This window comes from Argiope bruennichi, chromosome 2 (assembly GCF_947563725.1).
Source record: "Argiope bruennichi chromosome 2, qqArgBrue1.1, whole genome shotgun sequence".
Lineage (NCBI taxonomy): Eukaryota > Metazoa > Arthropoda > Arachnida > Araneae > Araneidae > Argiope > Argiope bruennichi.
Window position 1 is genome coordinate 78,658,029 of NC_079152.1, and position 19,147 is coordinate 78,677,175.

General features: G+C 28.2%; 1 protein-coding gene across 5 annotated transcripts in view; it reads left to right on the top strand.

The window, feature by feature from the left end:
* Positions 1 to 19,147, top strand: part of LOC129956810 (patched domain-containing protein 3-like) — a 159,591-nt gene that overhangs the window by 86,084 nt on the left and 54,360 nt on the right. Inside the window, exon 1 of one of the 5 annotated variants that reach the window (XM_056068769.1) lies at positions 211 to 241. The exons of 2 other annotated variants lie outside the window; for them this stretch is intronic. In XM_056068769.1, the coding sequence (XP_055924744.1) occupies positions 226 to 241 (16 nt within the window). In that variant the 5' untranslated portion in view covers positions 211 to 225. Of the gene's footprint in view, positions 1 to 210; positions 242 to 16,240; positions 16,626 to 17,172; positions 17,216 to 19,147 lie in introns of those variants that run through there. 2 more of the 5 variants (XM_056068766.1, XM_056068760.1) reach the window with 2 other exon arrangements.

The window sequence follows — 19,147 nt, forward strand, 5'->3', positions numbered from 1 at the left end:
GCTGACCATCAACCGCATTTTCGGTGGCTCGTTTTGAATTGTTAGTAGAATAAGTCGCTATATTTCCGGAAAAAAGTTTTATCCTTATTTTTTGGCGACCATTTCTTTTTTCCTCAAGTTAAAGGTAAATTCGTTTTTATCCGTCTTCGTAAAAACACGTCAATTTCTTTTATTTAGAATGCTGAAAGGAAAGGAACAACAAAGAAATATATTCAATTTTAAATTATGATTGGAAGATTTTGTAAGTCATTCTGTCGTCAGTTTTTTTTTTTTTCATCATATTCTTCGCTTTGTGTATTGCAGCAAACTTAATTATTATCCACTGAACTTCCTTACAACAAATGTTCAGTTTTCTAATAAATTTAATCAATACCAGATTTTAAAAAAGTATTATTCAAGGGGGAAAAAATGTTTGCTGATAAAAAATATATTTATTTCGTTAAGAAAGGAAATATGAGTGCAGTGGGTATTGATGAATTATTCTTTTAACGCAATATTAAATTGTTACGTGAAGTTTAAAATCATCAATGTGATTTTAAATTGGTATCTAGATCACAATTTCATGCATTTACATCACTCAGTTTGATATTCAGTGTCGTTAAAATAAAAAGAAAATGATGGATCCTGAAACATCATTAAAATATAAGCTTAAGAGATTAATCAATGAGATGTGTGATATGGATGCAGTTCTCAATTACTTTTCGTTTCAGTATCCTGAGACTACCTCTTTTCGACGATTGTATCTCACTAAAGGGTGAGACACGGAATGACGAGCTCCTTTCCGAAATTTTTCGTCATTCTTTGGCTTAATTTCCGCCCAATTAGATATTTTGTCGGGTTTTTTTTTCCATATATTTGTAACTGTTGTGTTGCTTTTGACCATGTTATTTTGTTTAACTCTAAATTTATTTATTTTATTTCATCGAGTAATCCGAGTTTACTATATTTTAAATGCACACATCTCTTCTTTTCACCTTTCCTTTCACCCCTAATTTGACGAATTAAACCCATCCTAACGCATGAGCAAATACGCGGAGGGATTTAGAATATATTGGCAAACAATAAATTACATTTAAACCAGATTCAACAGTCAAATTCATTCGAATGCGAACGCAACCATTTATGTCTATTTCTAGTTTGCATAAATACATGAACATTGTGACATATCATGGATAAAAACACTGAATGAAACACAGTTGCCAAACAGTTGCTGTAAATACAGTTGCCCCATTTGCCAGTCATAAATAAATTCTAGAAAAACATTAAAAGTAAAGTTTAAAAGCAGACAATTAATAATTTCTGCCAGGATATTTTTTCATGCAAAATTTTGTATTCAGATTGATTGAAGTTTAATTTCCTTTCCATATGTGTTCGATTTAAAATATTCTAGCGTGTGTCATTCTTGTCAACGGTTTGCAATTCTAAATTAAAAAGATCCTTCCTAAAATAACCATAGCGTTGCTTCTAAATTCACTAGAAAATTCACAAAAATTCATGTAAAGGATATTTTATGAATTCGATACCGGCTTTTTAAGTTAGGATCTGGGTATCTTAATAATAAATTAAGGTAAAACAATTGTGATAAAGAAGACGCATGTATTTGACAAACAAAAGCTTTAAAGATTTGAACAGGGAATTTAAAAATGGAAGAACACTTTTAGGGCTTTTGAAGTTTAATTATATTAATATCCAGCTTTTTAAATTGAACTAATGGTTAGTTAGAGTAGTTGACTACAAATACAATTTGGAAGTGGACTTTTCAATTGAATAGAAGATGTTATTGGCTCCACTCTCTCCAAACTTCCGAGCATTACCAGCAGAAATCTTTAATTTTTAGATTCAGCATTCACCAGACCCGCGCACATGGTGGATCTTAGCTTGAATCGAATTTCGATTGTACAATCTTCCCGATCCAAAAATGTTATCTTGCAATAAGGCCACTGCACATGTGAATCAGCTCTAGGAAAAAAAATAGTATTAATTTATCCATAAGGACCGTCATCTTTGGCTGTCAAATTGTGATTGTGCAAATCATCGAACTGTAGCTCATCGGTGCCAGATATATTTCTTTTGACTGTATAAAATCAAAAACAGTGGATCTTCTATTGTCCTTGTCTCTTTGTTTGTCACCACTTTAAAAAATAAATTTGCATTTAAATGAACACATGTGAGTAAAGCAGATTTTTTTAACCTTAATTCTTTGCTTTAATATTATAAAGGCATAATCATTAAAATGTTCGAGAGGATACGTGTTAGGATATTCAATTCAAGGCGACATTTGACATAATGGCGCATACTTTCAGAATGCCCACTCTTTTAAATATTAAAGCATAATAGCTAGCGTTTTCTGATAAATAATCCATAAACTTTCGCCATAGCTTTTATACTAATAAGTTGGCATTGTTGATCTGTGGAGAAAGAGAATAGACGCCAATCTTTTATGAGGCTTGCCAAATAGTTATTCAACTTCCCTTCCAAGCAGTCAAGAAACGATCCTGAAGAGTTTTGAATTAATCATTTTAAATGAACTTTTAAGAATAATTTAGCGGAATATTAATTATTCATAGAATAATCGCTCATTCATATGATATTTAAATTAAAATTTCATTTTTAATTGAATAATAAGTAAAATTTTACTGGTGATAAATAACTAACTATTCATGCCTTCATAACGAAAAGAAATCCGCGTGATTGTAAATTTCTGATGGGTTTTTTTTTTTGCTGTATTTTTTAATTCTTTACAGAAACTAAAATTAAAATTATAATAGAAATATTGGAAACAAAAAAGTGCTTTGACACCTTGCACAGCTAATGGTGACTATACGTTCATAAAATAGCCGTTTATTTAAAGACATTTATTGGGAAACAATTCTGAAATTTTGAAGCATTTGCTTAGATATTTAATAAATTAATAGCTATTCTCTAAATATAAGGCTCTGGTTAGGACTTTTAGTTCATGATGACACCAGGTATATTACCAGGATGTCTTTAAGACATTCGTTGATTAAAATATTAAAGTGCAATAGTTAGCCAATTCTTTAACTATTGGCATTTCAGAATTTTTTGGCATAACTTATACTTGTAAATTGGCTTTAGAAGCTTAAGCTATCTTGGATTTCTTGTACCACTGTTAAAGAAGGATTTTCCAAGTGGAATAATAATATATCCCCTTTTGTTTCTTATCTGAACTAATTCTTCCCAAATTTGGACTTGTCGGAGTCATATGGGATTTCATTACAAAGAAAAGCGGACTTTCTATTGATTATACTTTGTTACATACCATTTTTCATTCCTTTTAGTACTTCAAGTGTTAAAGTTTTATTATTATTATTATTATTTTACAATAGAAAACTTTAGATTGGACTCTTCCATTGCCAAAGAATTGACTAAAGAATAGAGTAACTAATAGAGAATAGGATAGAGTAATTGATGTACTGTTAAACGTGGACAGTATCTTGAGAATATAAGAAGAGAAAAAAAATGCAAAAAGAATTCTTTTATCCAGCCTTTTGTTTCTGAGCATGGACTCTACCTAAGACTGAGCCAATGCATATATTATTTTTTCTTGCTTAATTTTCTTTCTTTTTTTATTTATTTATTTTTCTCTTTTCTCTAAAATTCTTTTATTTTCTTTCTATTTATTTTTCTGTTTACTAAAATGAAGTTGTCTATCTTTGGTAAATTTCATTATTTACTAATTATGTTTAAATGATACTGTTGCTGTGAAATATTATGTAGCTCTGCTGTTTGAGCCATTCAGACTTCCACCACGTTTTGTTTATGTTTGCCGGCTTATTTTTTGTTCTGGTATTTTTTAAATTATTATTTTTACTTTCTTTGTCTGTCTTTAGCTTCTTTTGTATCAAGCACGCAAACGTATGAAAGATTTTTTTTGAACGGTAAATTCTTTGACAGCCTTTTAAATTCCATTTTTTAATTTTAATTATGAGCTTTTTACCGGTGTATTGCCTCTTTTGATACACACCTAATCATCTTCAGAATACTTGTATATTGTTCCTTCTGGTCAGCGCGAAACATAATGGATGGTGGCGCAGTTATCTGCCATCCAGCTGGTAAAAGGTTTGAATGTTATTTATTTATCTTTATGAATAAATAGCTTAAAATTAAATTTATAAGTATTTTTATAAAATTATTAATGTTTCTTATCCATGAAATAACTGTGCATTCACATGATAAATAAATCACAATCAAAATGTGATTTTAAATAGTTAAATAATAAGAAAAATAACACTAATGTTGATAAATAATTATGAATATTATCATGAAGAAGTCATGAAAGTTTTTAAATTATTAAATTAAAATAAGTATAAAATTTCTTTTTAAAATTAGAGAAATGATTGAAATCATACATCAATCAAATGGAAAAATGGTTAGTAAAAATTAAGCTTAAGCAAAGAAGATATATCATTATTTAATTTCAAAGGTAATTTGTAAAAGCCTTCAGTTTATGTTTCGATAGTTAATACTTTGTTTGAAATTCCAAGCAATTTATTAGTTTTTTGTGCTTTAATTGATGCTATCTGTTGTTGTGACTTAAGGCACTTTACATGCCCGCTGACAGTTATCTGTCAGCGATTTAATCCGAGGGAGCGTCTCTTGTTTTTTCAGTAGCACCAGCTAAGGACAAGAATACGATTTAGCTACTTCATGCGTCACATTCGCTTGCACAACCCCTTTTTACAGAGAGGCACATTCGCACACCTCACAGATAGAAAAAAGAGGAAGAACAACCATACCCGAACTGGGACTCGATCACGGGACGCCCAGATCACGGGGAAGACGCGCACCCCTTATGCTAAGACGCCGGCGTTGATGCTATCTGTTGCTTGCATCATTAAACAAACTTAACAAACTAAGTTAAGATAGTAAAACTGCTTCAAAAAACAAGTTTCGGAAATAAAAAAAAATATATTAAAGATTTGTCGAAGTTTACCTTAACCTTGATGATTTGGTTGGTTTAGTAGAAGCTTATTGACTGCAGGTGTTGGGAGTTTAATTTATTGTGAGTTCTGAAATGTTACTGGAAATGTTAATTATATCATGAAGGCAATTTATTTTATTAAAAGATAGAAATAATTTTATCTTTTAAGCGAAAATTCCGCATAGTATTAATTAACTTTAAAATTGTTTTTAATGCTTTTTTTTAAGTTTTTATAAATTTCTCTGTTACGACGGTTGTTAAAAAAAAATAGGAGTCGCAGTTACTCTGACTTAATGACCTGCCGTTACATAATATTGTAAATAACAAATCTTTTCATTCTTGCTCTCTAGTATATAAAATATGGGCAGTTCTTTTCTGACTACCGAATTTTTTTTTTTAATTCTATCATTACTAGGGATTGCAATACCGGTATACCGGGATACCGATACCGGTATTTCGAGCCATTTTACAATTTCGTAATACCGGTATTTACAAGTTTAAATACCGGTTTTTCGGTATTTACTAGAAATATTTTAAATTGTCTCCACAGGGATCGCCAACATAGCAAAATAGTATACGTTTTTGTTTTTATGTCTCCCCAACTGACGAAATTAATTAGTTAATTAATGGCTTAATTAATTGCTTAAATCTAAATTAGCGAAACATGCATTATCCCTGAAAGAAGATATTGTATCTATAACGACTCATGGAGCAACAGTTATGAAAAAATTTGGAAAGTTGATGGGTGCAAATCAGCAATTGTGCTTTGCTCATGGATTTCAATTAGGAGTAAATACCAAATATACCAAAAAAATAAAGAATAGAAGAATCCAAATATTGTGGATATAGAAACTTCGGATTCCGACATTGAAGAGAGTAAGAGTGAGAGTGATATTGACAATGAAGATAATGACAATGTAATTGTGGAAGAAGATATTGCTAATGAGGATGAAATATTAACCCATCAAGAATTGCTTCCTATAATTTATAAAGTTCGAAAAATTGTTAAGATATTTAAACTTTCCCCTACAAAAAACTTCATATTAAAAATATATATACTAACTGAAAATAAAACAGAATATATGTCAATAATATATTCTAAGACACGTTGGAACAGTTTACTCCTAATGATGGAACGGTTTTTGAAATTTAGAAATCCAATCCAAAAAGCAATAATCAACTTAAACCTGCAAATTAATTTTTTCAGACAGTGAATTCGTCTTAATATCCAGAACTATGCCAGTTCTACTTCCAATAAAACTGACTATAGAGGCATTATGTCGGAGAGATTTTAATTTATTATCAGCTAATGCAACAATAAATTTCATGTTGCAATCATGAAAGAACAGCACAAATCACTATCTGAAGAATGTAGACGTAGATGCCGAGAGAGCGTTTACGACAGCTGGTAATTTTTACACAAAATTACTTTTCAGCTTTAATGACAGTACAACTGATGCATTATGTTTTTTAAGATCATATTTCAAAAATTTGTATTAGTACCACAGACTTAATAGTGATATTTACAATTTTTTTTTTTTTTTGTGATTTAAATAAATAAGATGTTTTTTTACTTTTTTGTGATTCTTTATATACTGTTATAATTTATAAGTTACAAATTATTTTTGTGATATTTACACTCTCTAACAAAACTGGTAAATAAAACAAAGAAACACCTGTGTTTTCTTTCTTTTTCTAAAATTTCTAATACCGGTATTAAAACCGGTATCCCGGTATTAAGATCTATAAAATACCGAATACCGGTATTGAAATTTTGGTCCGGTATTGCAATCCCTAATCATTACTATCTGGCTATTTTTAAAGGCTGTATAATCTTGTTGTTCGGAAAACTACATGCATATCTCAACTTATGTATATTAGGTAAGCGTCAATATCATAGGCTTTTATTGTCAACATGAAATTATCCATTTCGACCAATTATATCTATCGTAACAAGATAAGTTTGTTTGTTTTTTTCATTTTAAACAACGTTTGTTCATTATACAACTGTTTGTTAGCTTTCAGTGATACAAATTGGAAGAAAAAAAATTGCATACTTTGAAATTCCATCACATTTAAATATGCTTTAATATATTTTATTCGTATTGTTTTATGCTTTATTCGTATTGTTTTTTATTATTAGCTCATACATGAAGCATAGAAAGATATCTTAACACAACTAGCTAGATAAACGAAATTTAAAAGATGATCTTAAAACTCCAATCGTAGGTTTGTATTAAATCCTGAACCAAACCAATCTAAGGTTTCTTCGCAATTGGTCATAGTGAAGAAATTCAAAATGCATATTCGTTGTGTTTTCACTGAACAATAAAATTTAACACAAAAGCGCCAAATTTTGAAGTATACTAGTTCATTATTGAATACATAAATTCATTGAAATTATACTAATTCATAATTCAACATTATTTAAAAACCATTATTATGCAGTGTTTATAAAATTATCAATCAAGGTCAAATTTAATCATTTCTTACTTCCACCAACCAAAGATGTAGTGGAGAATACTCGTTAAAAATGTGCCTGGTATATTATTGTACGTAGGTATAACAATGACTTGATAAATAGTTATTTCATAACTAATGATAGTGGATAGGTAGGCAACTATCATTAGTTAGGAAATGAGAGTTGTCTAGCGATCTACCACCCCAACAACAACAAAAAAAAATTAGTACTTGGAAGAGTTCTAACACAGTTACATACAGTAAACACCATAACTCTGTATTCTGTCGCTATGTGAATGAGTGAAAAATGTGATGAGAGAAAGTTGACATGTTGTAGCAAATGTTTCGCAAACAGCTCTCATCTGCTTGCAGAATCGTCACTAATAGTACTTATCTAAAAGAAGAACAGTTTCAACTTGATTAAATAGTGGGACAACATTCAGAGACGTTTAAATGATAATCACTTTGAACCTAATTTTAAGCATTACCTGTTTCTGGCTAGGCATGGAAAATCCAAAACGCTTTCATTTGTCTACTGTTCCGACTACAGTAGTGAAGTCCAGTATGCCAAGCATTTGATACTTGGAAGGACCAAATTTACTCCTGAAAGACGTACATTTATGAATTGTCTACAAAGGAACCATATAGCATTACCTCCTCCATTCTCTGTCTTTGTTCGGAGCAAATCATCCTCTACATCATTTTGTACATATATTAATAGTACTTTTCCAGCATAATTTAGACTTTATTTTTAAGTGTTTGCTTACATATAAATATTATTACGCTATATGTCTTTGTATTTTGAATATCTTATTTTGATCTTGCTTCCGAACTTTACTCATCGTACGATCTTAATTGCTGAATGTTTCCGTTGGCATGTGAATTTTTTTTAATGTTTTTATTTGTGTATATTTTTATTTTTACCCATTTTGATTTGAATTTGTTCTTGTATCTTTTCCATTTGAAATGTCCTTCCAATATCGGTTGAGTATTGATTTACTTTGTATTACATTTGTTGCAACACAAGGAGTTTATAATTAAAGCCTAAAAAAAGTGTAAATATCTGTTAAGTTTAATAATGAACAAGTGATATTTTGGCTTCCTTTATTTTTATGTTGATATATATAGAATGTTTTATTGGAAAAATACTATAGTTTAAAGCTAATATTTTAGCAAAAAGCGTTTTAATCAAAAAAATAATTAATATTTTCACCCATTTGTTGGAATTCTATACGTTTTCATCCTCTTCTATCTTCAAAACTATTGATTCCTCAAAAAATGCAGAACTATATAATGCATGTAAAGTGTAGAAAAAAAATGGCGAGTTATTTTTCTAAAGAAATTTAATATAATTTAATTTTCTTTCTAAAAATGTTTAACAGAATCCACAGTTTTTGAGATATTCAAGAAAAAACGAAAAGAATTATCTTTAAGCATTCTGTAATACCCTGATTAACCTATAGCCCCACCCCTCTAGAACTTTCATCTCATCCATGGAGCCATTTAATACATCACTTAGAGCACTATCCCAAAGAATCATTCAAAATTTCAAAAAAACTCGATTTGTTTTTCTATTTTTCTTCTGTTTAGTGAAATATTTAATATTTGATACTACGTGCAGTTATTTTTAGTATGTGATTGAAACATTAATAAAGCAGCCAATTGGTTTCATTAATAAAATAACAGTGTACTTGGAATACATTAGTGGAAAACCAGTTCATGAGGTTTCTTTCAGATTTACTCGTTTTATATATTAGTTTTGAGTATATAGCGGCATAGACTTCAATTTATAACATAGTTTATTCGAAACTGAAGATGAAATCGTGTAAGTTATTAATCTTATTGCACATTATCTAAAGAAAGGCTTCGGAAAAAGTAATTTGTCTGAAAAATTGCATTGAAAAATGTTTGTGAAATTTATTGCCACAGCTAAAATTTGTGTTCGTCACGCATTCTGGAAAAACAGTTTGTATAAAATTTTGACGACTTAGTGGAAGTAATTATATCAGTAATTAACGGATAACGGACAGGTGAAGGACAGAATATTTCAACGAAGCCATCATTGATTGAATTTTATTGAAGATAAATTACTATTGCCACTTTTTAATTAGTCGATGTTTGGAAATTTTAATCTCAGGACTTAACGATTAACAAGCTTTTTATTTATTATAATTCTGAATACAGTTTCACAGTTGATGAAAAATAATTAATGATTTCGTACAAGGTTTTATGACAATTTTTAAAACTTTCTAGTCTTAATCGTCAATGAAAAAATTATTTAATTTGTGACAAAAATTGTTCTCCATGTATTTTTATATATTATAAATAGAAATAGTACTTAAGTTAATTCTGAAAAAAAAAAAAAAACAATTTTTTTAAAGAGCCGGTTTTTAAAAAAGTTCAAAAATTGTCACTGAATAAGCGTATAAAGATAACATTTCAATTTTGAAAAATGGTCTCGAATTTTGTTTGTTAGTTATTTTAAAGAAAATATTACATGTTCTTAATGTATGACTTCAGGCTTTGGACTAAACAAGTTTTACAGAAGAATAAATAAGGACCAATACAGAAAAAGCACTAAGCTTAGAATTGCTTTTTAATGATACTTTCCGCTGTGCTTTGCAAAAAAAAAAAAAAAAAAAATTGACAAGTACATGAAATAAAATTCATTTAATATATATATATATATATATATATATATATATATATATATATATATATATATATATATATATAAATATATATATATATACATAACGTATTCGCTTCATATTTTTACATATATTTGGAATCTGGCCATTTTCGAAATATTGCTTATTTTCTTACCTTTTATAATTATAAAAAATTCTGATACAAATTTTGTTTTTTATTTGCAAATTCAAAATAAGGCTATTTCATTTTAATCATTTATTATACCAGAAATATGGATTTTGTTATGTTTCTTGTTATTGGAATTTTAGCGTCAACAAATGTAAAAGTAATCCAATCTTCAATAAAAAGTATATCATTTTTCTTTAAAACAATTTTTGATTAAAAATTTTATCTCGATTTATTTAAAGTATATGGAGTCTTTTATCCATATTTTATTGTCAGTGAATCTGGATTTAATTCCTCTTGGCAAAATTATACCTTTTTGTAAATCATGTACAACGTATCTAAAATCATATTATTATAAATAAAATTATTATATAGTTCTGCTTAAATTTTCCATAACATTCTTAATAGCTTGAAAACTGGCTTTTGATTAGAACACCAATGGATAAATTGAATTATCTAATTATACTGCTTTTAAATTACTTTTTATTTATAATAAGTATTTTATTTTAGTTGTTATTATTTACATTGTAGAAATAATTTCCTTGATAAATGTTCTTATTTTTATCCAAATATTAATTTTTAATTTTTATTATCAAAAGAACATTCTTAATGCTCAAAGCATTTAATAATTTTTAATTCTTTTAATCAAAACTATCTAATCTCTAGCAAATCGATAAGATGAAACGCAATGACTACAAAAAATTGATAAAAGCGAATTGCGTTATTTAACTGGCTGCAAAGAATTATCTATACCGCCCAAATAAAATTTATATTCCTGTAGAAGCAAAATACACCGCTCAGGGATACAATTTCCAAGCGGAGGGCAAAATTTATAAAAATAAATAGCAGGATGTATTCTTTCTTTAAGAGACAACATGGTTCAATAATGATTATGAAAAATAATAGTTTTTAAGTTAAATTGCTAAAGATAAAATTCATAGGACTAAAATGATAAAAAGATAATTAATAATTAAGTCTTTTAAGTCTGTTTTGTTGGGTTCTTTTTTTATCAGTCACTTTCACAGTTATTTTGAAACGTATTTGAATTTTATGTACGGATTTTAAATAATTGGATCAATAGGAAGTTATAATATAGAATAAATAAATTTTAATTCTTAAACATAAATCGGAAAAGAAATATGAAAAAAAAAAATAGATAATTGTTCTTATATTCTACGTATTTGCTTTCAGTTTCATGTCCAATAGAATCAACTGATGCAATCTTCTCCTTTAAAAAGACCTGGAAATATAAAATACCAGGTACAGTGCGCAACATGTATTAAGAACAGCATGAATCTATTTGAAGTTTAAGCTTACGCCATCTATTTAACAAATACGGCTTCTTTTATGGTTTACTTCTGACATTCAAATAAATTCAACAAAAGATTGCAAGCGTTTCTCGAATATCTTTAAGAAACGTTCATTACGCTAATAAGAGATTTGTTAAATAAGAAGAAAAACATGTTATCCAGTACTTATGTAACACTCAGCATGAATTTATTTTCCTTAAGGTTGTTCCACGCTGTAGTATTTTTTTTTTTTTACTGTTAATTCTTCTTTATATAAAAAGCCCTAATTATAAGAAATATGTGATATATCTTCAATAATTTAAATGTGGCTAAAGCTGGCACTGTTAAAATATATGTGGTTTAAAAAAAAACATTATATATTTTTAGAATTTCGATTGAATTTATTGTTTCCGTTTTATAGAAATGGAAGCCAGATTAGATGAAAAAATTAATTATAATAATAAAATATTAATTATAATTAACTAATAATAATTATTTTCTGTAGTTTGCAAAGTTATTCTGTATATTGGTCGATTTTTATTAAAAATGTGATTTATTGTTTTAAATATTTATTATTTTCTGAGATCATAATTGCATCATCGCAATTCTAGACTCCCATTAAGTTATTAAACTTTTCATTAATCAAGAACTTTCATCAACTTAAAATTTTTAAAATCAATATTAAAACAGACGCTAATCCACGAGATGAATAATTCATTAATTAAAAAGTAATTTATTTAAAATTTCATTTTATATAATTGAATAATACTTATATTAAAAATAAAATGATTAAAGAATCATAATTAACTGAATAAACTAATTCTATTTTACCCGAATTCAACTAAATTAGTTATGACTTTAAATATTTTATATTCTAATAATAAATGAATATCGTAACGAAATGGAAAGTAAACTAAACCAAATTAATCTATAATCTAATTTAAAATTATCTAAAAATACATATTTCAAGCAACGTATCGATTGTAACTTTTTTTCTACATGTAAAACAATTAGACTAATTATTTTCCTTTCTGAGTTAGGGTTTTCGAAAACTGAGGACATTACAATATGCGTTTAAATTAACATTAAACCTTAAATTCATTACTCATAGAAATCTTGTAACTGATCATCTATATTACAATCTCGGTTAACAATATTAACTGGCATATAAAAAAACTGGAGGAAGACTGATATAGTTAAAACAAAACTGATATAGTTAAACATAGTGTGGATATATCACAAAAATAAAAATTTCACATGGTATTCCTTGCAGAAATGATCAATAAGAATTACTGAAATATCGTTTTATTTTATCTCTGATTGATGTCGATGACTTTGTAAAATTTTACTCCAACTTTTTTCTGATTCAAAATCTCTTCATAGCAAATTAATATAATTTACGTTGGCTGAAAAACGCTCAAGCGAATTGTCCTTTAAATAACATTTTTATTCCTTTTTTTTTTCTTTGTTCGGCAAAAAGTGCACCTTTTAGATAATTTTAAATTTCTTTGAAGATCAGTATAACCAGGAACCTAAGTAACGTGCTTTCAGTATTTGTCTAAAACAGATAAAAGAAGCCTGGGAAAGCGTTCAGCATTTTTATAAGTTAGAAAAAGAACTTTATTCGAAAAAACAGATGAGCCAGCAACTCTTTTTTTGGCATGCTATTTTCAGGTGATATGGCAATTCAAAGTCAAATATTTAAAGTTACAGAAAAAAAATAGACCTCGAAAATCATGGAAAAACCCAGAATTCTGCGAACTTCAGGAGTTAAAGCAGCAATATGTTTGCTGATATATATATATAAATTAGAAACTTCAAGAGAGAATATATTATCTTTACAATTTATTACCTGTTTAAAAGATCGGGAATAAATTAATATCCTGTTGAGAAAAAATGCTTCAAAATAGAGCTGATTCGTATACTATTAATATAAAGCTCTTTGTGATATATGAATTTCTTGAAAAATTATATAAATATCGTGACTGGTTTTCCAAAATCATATCAATCTAGAAACAAATGTAAATGTTAAGGTTTAATGTGATTAATCGATTATTATTAATAATCGACAATAATAATAATTGGCAAATGTAATTAATCGATTCATTATAGTGATCAGTCAGTTATTAATAATAATCGGCGGTTATTATAATTAATGAGTAATTATTCACTTTGACCGTAATATATATAATTACTTCAAATATTCTTGTTTCATGTTAATTGAAAGAAATCGATCAGCATATTACGAATTATTAACCACTGTCCTAATTTGTCAGCAAAATTCTAGATAAGATACTGTTATTGCATGTTGACAGTTAATTTCAGTAATAAAATATCTAGATGGCATGTTAAATTAATGTTTTTCCGATCAGTTAGATATTTTTATTATACTTTGTATCTTTTACGTATTTGATTATTAAAAAAATATTGCTTAATTTGTTTTTCCAACTTCTGATAACTTGTCTTAAATTTAAATACATTGAAAAATAAGCTCATTCAGGAGAAGAATATCAATCTGCATCATAAATCTCTTGGACATTATTTAATAACTTTTTTCAATAGAAAATCATCAGCGACATAAATTTTTCTTGGGATAAAGAGAATTTTCGTCAAGACTTTGTTTCTTATCTTTTAATTTTATATATTTTATCTGCGAATTACAGATACGATTTCTGGTCCTCATTCTTTTAGTTTTCCTTTTCTTGTTAAAACAAATAAAAAACAATATGTTATTTGAAGTACATATGGGCTTTCAAAAACTTCATAAACTAAGCGAATGCTTCCTGTTTTTAGGAAACAATTCCAAAATACAAATAATGCTAGAACTTTTAGAATTCATGAAGTCATTCAATTGCATCTGCCAAAAATAATTCTTTCTAATCTTCAATCAGCGTATCACCGCATCCATCATATTATTTCTTAACTTAATGTCCTTTCTTCAATTAAAAAAAAAATTCAGTTGTTTTCTATTCGTGTACTTTCTCTCTTTATAATATACACTGCTAATGCATTTTCTGTCAAACATTTCTGATCATTCGACATCATGTATACGCCAGAAGGTAATCTCTGGCAAAAATACTAAGCCCCAAACATGTTCTTGAATTCAAAAATTTTATTCTCGTATTTTCTTCAAATAATACGAAAATGACTTGCAACTCAGTGTTCAACAGATTAAACAACTAAAAATAATCCATATTTATGTCATTTAATTATAATACATGAAGTCAAATAACCTTTTTTTATAATGTAATATGATAAATTTTCTCATTTCTTAACTTGAATTTTGAAAACTAATATGAAATTATTTCAACAATAAAATTAAATTTTCAGTATTAATATTTGGTTTTATATTTATTACACTGTTTTTAGAGAGTTTTAAATAAGTCCATCTTTTTTTCATTTACTACATGAATTTTTAATCCAAAATGTCATTAAAATAAATGAAAGGAAATATAGTCGAAATTCCCATAGTATAATAAAAATGTTATTTGGCGATACTTAAATGAATTAAATAAATGCCCAGCGCCATGAGAAAAAATTAAAATATAAATAGATTTAAAACCGTAATGGCTTCGCATTTAAATGGTGTATAACTTGAATAGAATTTTAAACATCATATGATATCATTGTACTTAACAACATTGTAACTGTATGATAAATTTCTTCTTAAAGACGATAGGTGCAAGAAAAATTCAAATCATTAAAATTTAACCATAAGAAAGCTATAAAAATATGCATCTATTTACTTTTGCATTAAATATCTTTACTCGTTAACGCTGAAGAAAACATATAATCATTCTATAAATTAAATTTATATGCTAATTATTCTATTTGTTTAATTTACATTTTACTTTTACTTTTGAGTCAAGAAAAAGCTAAAATGTGCTAAAATAGTTGGAACATTAATACCTTGTTCATAAATGAAAAATTTAACACATCTTATTCATTAGTTTATGAAAAGTTTTGTGCAACTTACAGAATTTCCATATTGTATCACAAAGCAAATTTATTACTTTTATCAATAATATGACGAACTCAAGTTAATTCAAAATGTGCTCATAGTCTTTTAAGGAGAATAAAAAATATTGATAACCAAGCTGTTATAAAAATTCTAAAATATACTCGTATCATAAATCATCAAAATTGCTATCTACATCCTGTATTAGAAACAAAAATTGCTATTTACATCCTGTATTAGAAATAGGAAAACAAAAATTTTGTCCCGATATTCTTACATAAAAGCATTTAAGATCCTATCACTTGTTGAAATGACTACATAGCATTTCTAAACGTTATTCTAAAATTCAAATTAATATATACAATTTACCACGCATATTGTCGTCTTGAAGAAATGACCTTAGATTTTTAGTGATAACGATTTCAATCTATCCTTATTCTGGACCAATGTGTTTCTGTTTTGATTGTCCGCACCTGATTATTAAATCAGTCGTTGGAAATGAATGGGACTTCCAATATTACCCTCATTGTTCGTAAGAGAAAAAATAACCTTGATTTGGACTCCTTTAAACTTCTCTACCCACCTTTAGAGATTTTTTTCTTTATTTACTTCAACCATTCTTCGGAGAACCGAGTCTCGTGACGTAACCAAAGCGAAACCGGTTGCGACCACTTTCACGTGTGATGCCGTGAGGAAAACCAGGGGACCGAAGGAAAATGATGAAGGGGGGGGGGAGGTGAAAGTTGTTATCCATGGCGGTTGACGACGAAAGAGTTACACAGCAAAGGAGGTTCCACTTCACATTTGTTAGTGTTGGTTCACAGTCGTCCGCTTAAAGCCAAGCTAACTTGTAGGATCGGGAACAGGCTTCGCGAAGCGTGCAACAAGTGAAAGCGATTTCCAAGTTCAGTCCAGACATCGCCTTTGTTTACGTTTATCCCTAGCGCGAGCCCCAAAGGCTTGCGAAGAGGGTGCAGCCATCCCGAAATCGATGCTGGCTTTGGAAGATCTGTCATCTGTGATCAACATGACATGAGTGCCTTCTAGAAAGAAAAAAGATTATTAGAACATTCTACTTCCGCGGAATCCAATTGAATTCATCTTATTTTTTGTTATTATTTTTCTCCTTTTCCAAAAGTCAAGATGCCGACCGGAACAGGTAAGCTGTTTACTTCCTCCTACGAATTTGTTCTCTTTTTCAGTTTTGTTGACCATTCTAGTTTGATTGTCTTTTTTTCACCTACTTACGAGCGGATGACTTTCACTTCCGATGGTCTGTTTTTCTAGTTGCCCCGAAACCTTTTCCCAATCCGCATTCAGTTCCCAGATAGGCTAGTGAAAGGAAAAGTATACGGTAATCGATTTTTGCGAGCATTTTTTGTTTCTATTTGTTTTCTCGGTTGGCCTAATGTAAACTTACAGTTCGATAATTTTGCGTGAGGAACTTTGAAATTCACGGTATAATGTTTTGTTTATGCTTTTTTCCATGAATGACGTCAGGTTGCTGATCACTACAGGAACGAACTTTGGTCGCTTGAGACCGGTGAATTATAAACTTGTGCTCTGTTGGATCGCTGCGTTTCAAAAGTGATTTATATCACACGGCTAAGTATGGTAACATTTCTTCTAAGTTATGACAAAAACAACCCTTTCTGTGAAAACCTTCGATTTGGATTATACAGTGCCCTTTTATTGATTGGAAAAAATTCTAAATATTCCAAATGTGGTCCCATCAGAAGTTGGCACAAGGTAAGGTTATTTTTTCAAAACTTCTGTATTGCTTATACGTAAATTATGGAATATTTATTGAAATAAGGTAATTAAACTAGAATATTAGAAGTTCGAATATCCAAATGCTTTGAAAAAATATAAAATTTGATTACGTGTTTCCTGCAGCTATCATAAACATCAGAGGAAAAATTGTGAAAAATAACTTATTTCCCAGCTCTGAGATTTTTGAAAAATAAAGGGATTTTGCGTTTGAAACAAAGGAAGTTTGATTTGTTTAGTAAAGTCTTTACCAATGTTTAGTAAAGTCTTTTCAAAAACTTTTCTAATGTTTTGATTAAAATATTATTTATATTCTATTATATATTCTTTCAGTCATGTTTACTATTGAACGCTCATAAAAATTTATCATTTCAGTCTCAATACCAACCTTGACATTTAATATTTGATTTAAAGAAATTTTGCATTTTATTCATCTATTATCCATCCATTTGTTTACTCTTTTCAGAAGAATCGCCTATTCTTTTTTACCAAAAAGAAAAAAGAAAACTAAAATTGCTGTAGATAATCAATTGTTTCATTTTTAAGATATACAAAGCAAATATATTTCATTTCTAACTTCTTTTTTCATTTCTTTGATTTTTTGACTTTGATCTTCGGAACTTTCACTAACTGACATCTTTAACTTTACAGTGAATTTAAAATAATTTCTTTATTTTCAGTCTTTTTAAATTGCCCATAAAATCTGAAAAAAAGATTAGTATCTCCTAAAATTCATAGCTAATGCTTAAATATATTTGAAATATTGTTTTAGATTAGTTAATAATTAGTCTTTTGTCTTCTTCTGACATTTTCAAAGCATGCTTTATTATTTAAACCTTTTAATATTTTCTTCTAATTTATAAAAGACTTTACTAAACCATTTCTGAACTTCCTTTATATGGTAAGAAACCTTTGAAGCAATGAAATACAATTTCATTTTTTATTAAAGCAAATTATATTCTATTTCAAACTACTAAAATGGTGTAGTAATTATTTTTATTATTTTAATTATTAAAATTTGTTGTCTTACAAATAAATACGTTCACAGAAAAAACTAAATATTAAAATTAATACTTTCTATCTAAAAAAATTTTTAAAAAGTTATACAATAAAATGAATTTATCTACTTAATATATGCACATTTATATTCCTAACATTACAGATTCAATAAACCAAGAAATAATAATATGAAATTAATAATGAATTGAGCAATCGCATTATCCTATTTTATAATAAAAAACATTGTTTACTGTCAATGATATTTAAAATAGTCTTTACTAAATATGCTCTAAACGTTTGATAAAAGATCAAAATATCAGTTGTTATGAAAAGTAGTTCATAATGAAACCTCTTTTTTTTATAATGCTTCATCTTGTATTCGATAATTTTGATCCAATTTTGATCTTATTTTATGAAAAACCGATTTGATATTCAAACAAAGCATCTTCCATTTTAATGTCATCTTGAATCGCTTCTTCCGGGTAATTTTGTAACCATTTGATCTCAGATAATCCTTGACAAACTCAATATTCTATGTCCATTATTTGAAAGACAAAGAAGTGCATCGGATGCACGATCTCGCAATTTGAAGACGTGTGTTGATTCGCGTATTCTGTGACAAACGCGTGTCGGGGAAGAAACTTGACTTCCAAGTAGTACATCCATGATGAGTACTACCGATGAGTAGTAGTCATACAACTTTACTTTCTCTGTAGGAACGGAAATGAAACTTTCGCTGCAAATAAAAGTTGTTAGATTATGTTTATTTATCGTAAAGTGATCACAGAAATTTGTACTTTTATTGTAATTTTGCAATAAAAAAAAGACTGTATTTATCTAGAAAAATGTTTGTTGTTCATTCTTCAGAAGTATGAAGCGTTGAGCGATGCTTCAGACAATGGATTCAAGTCT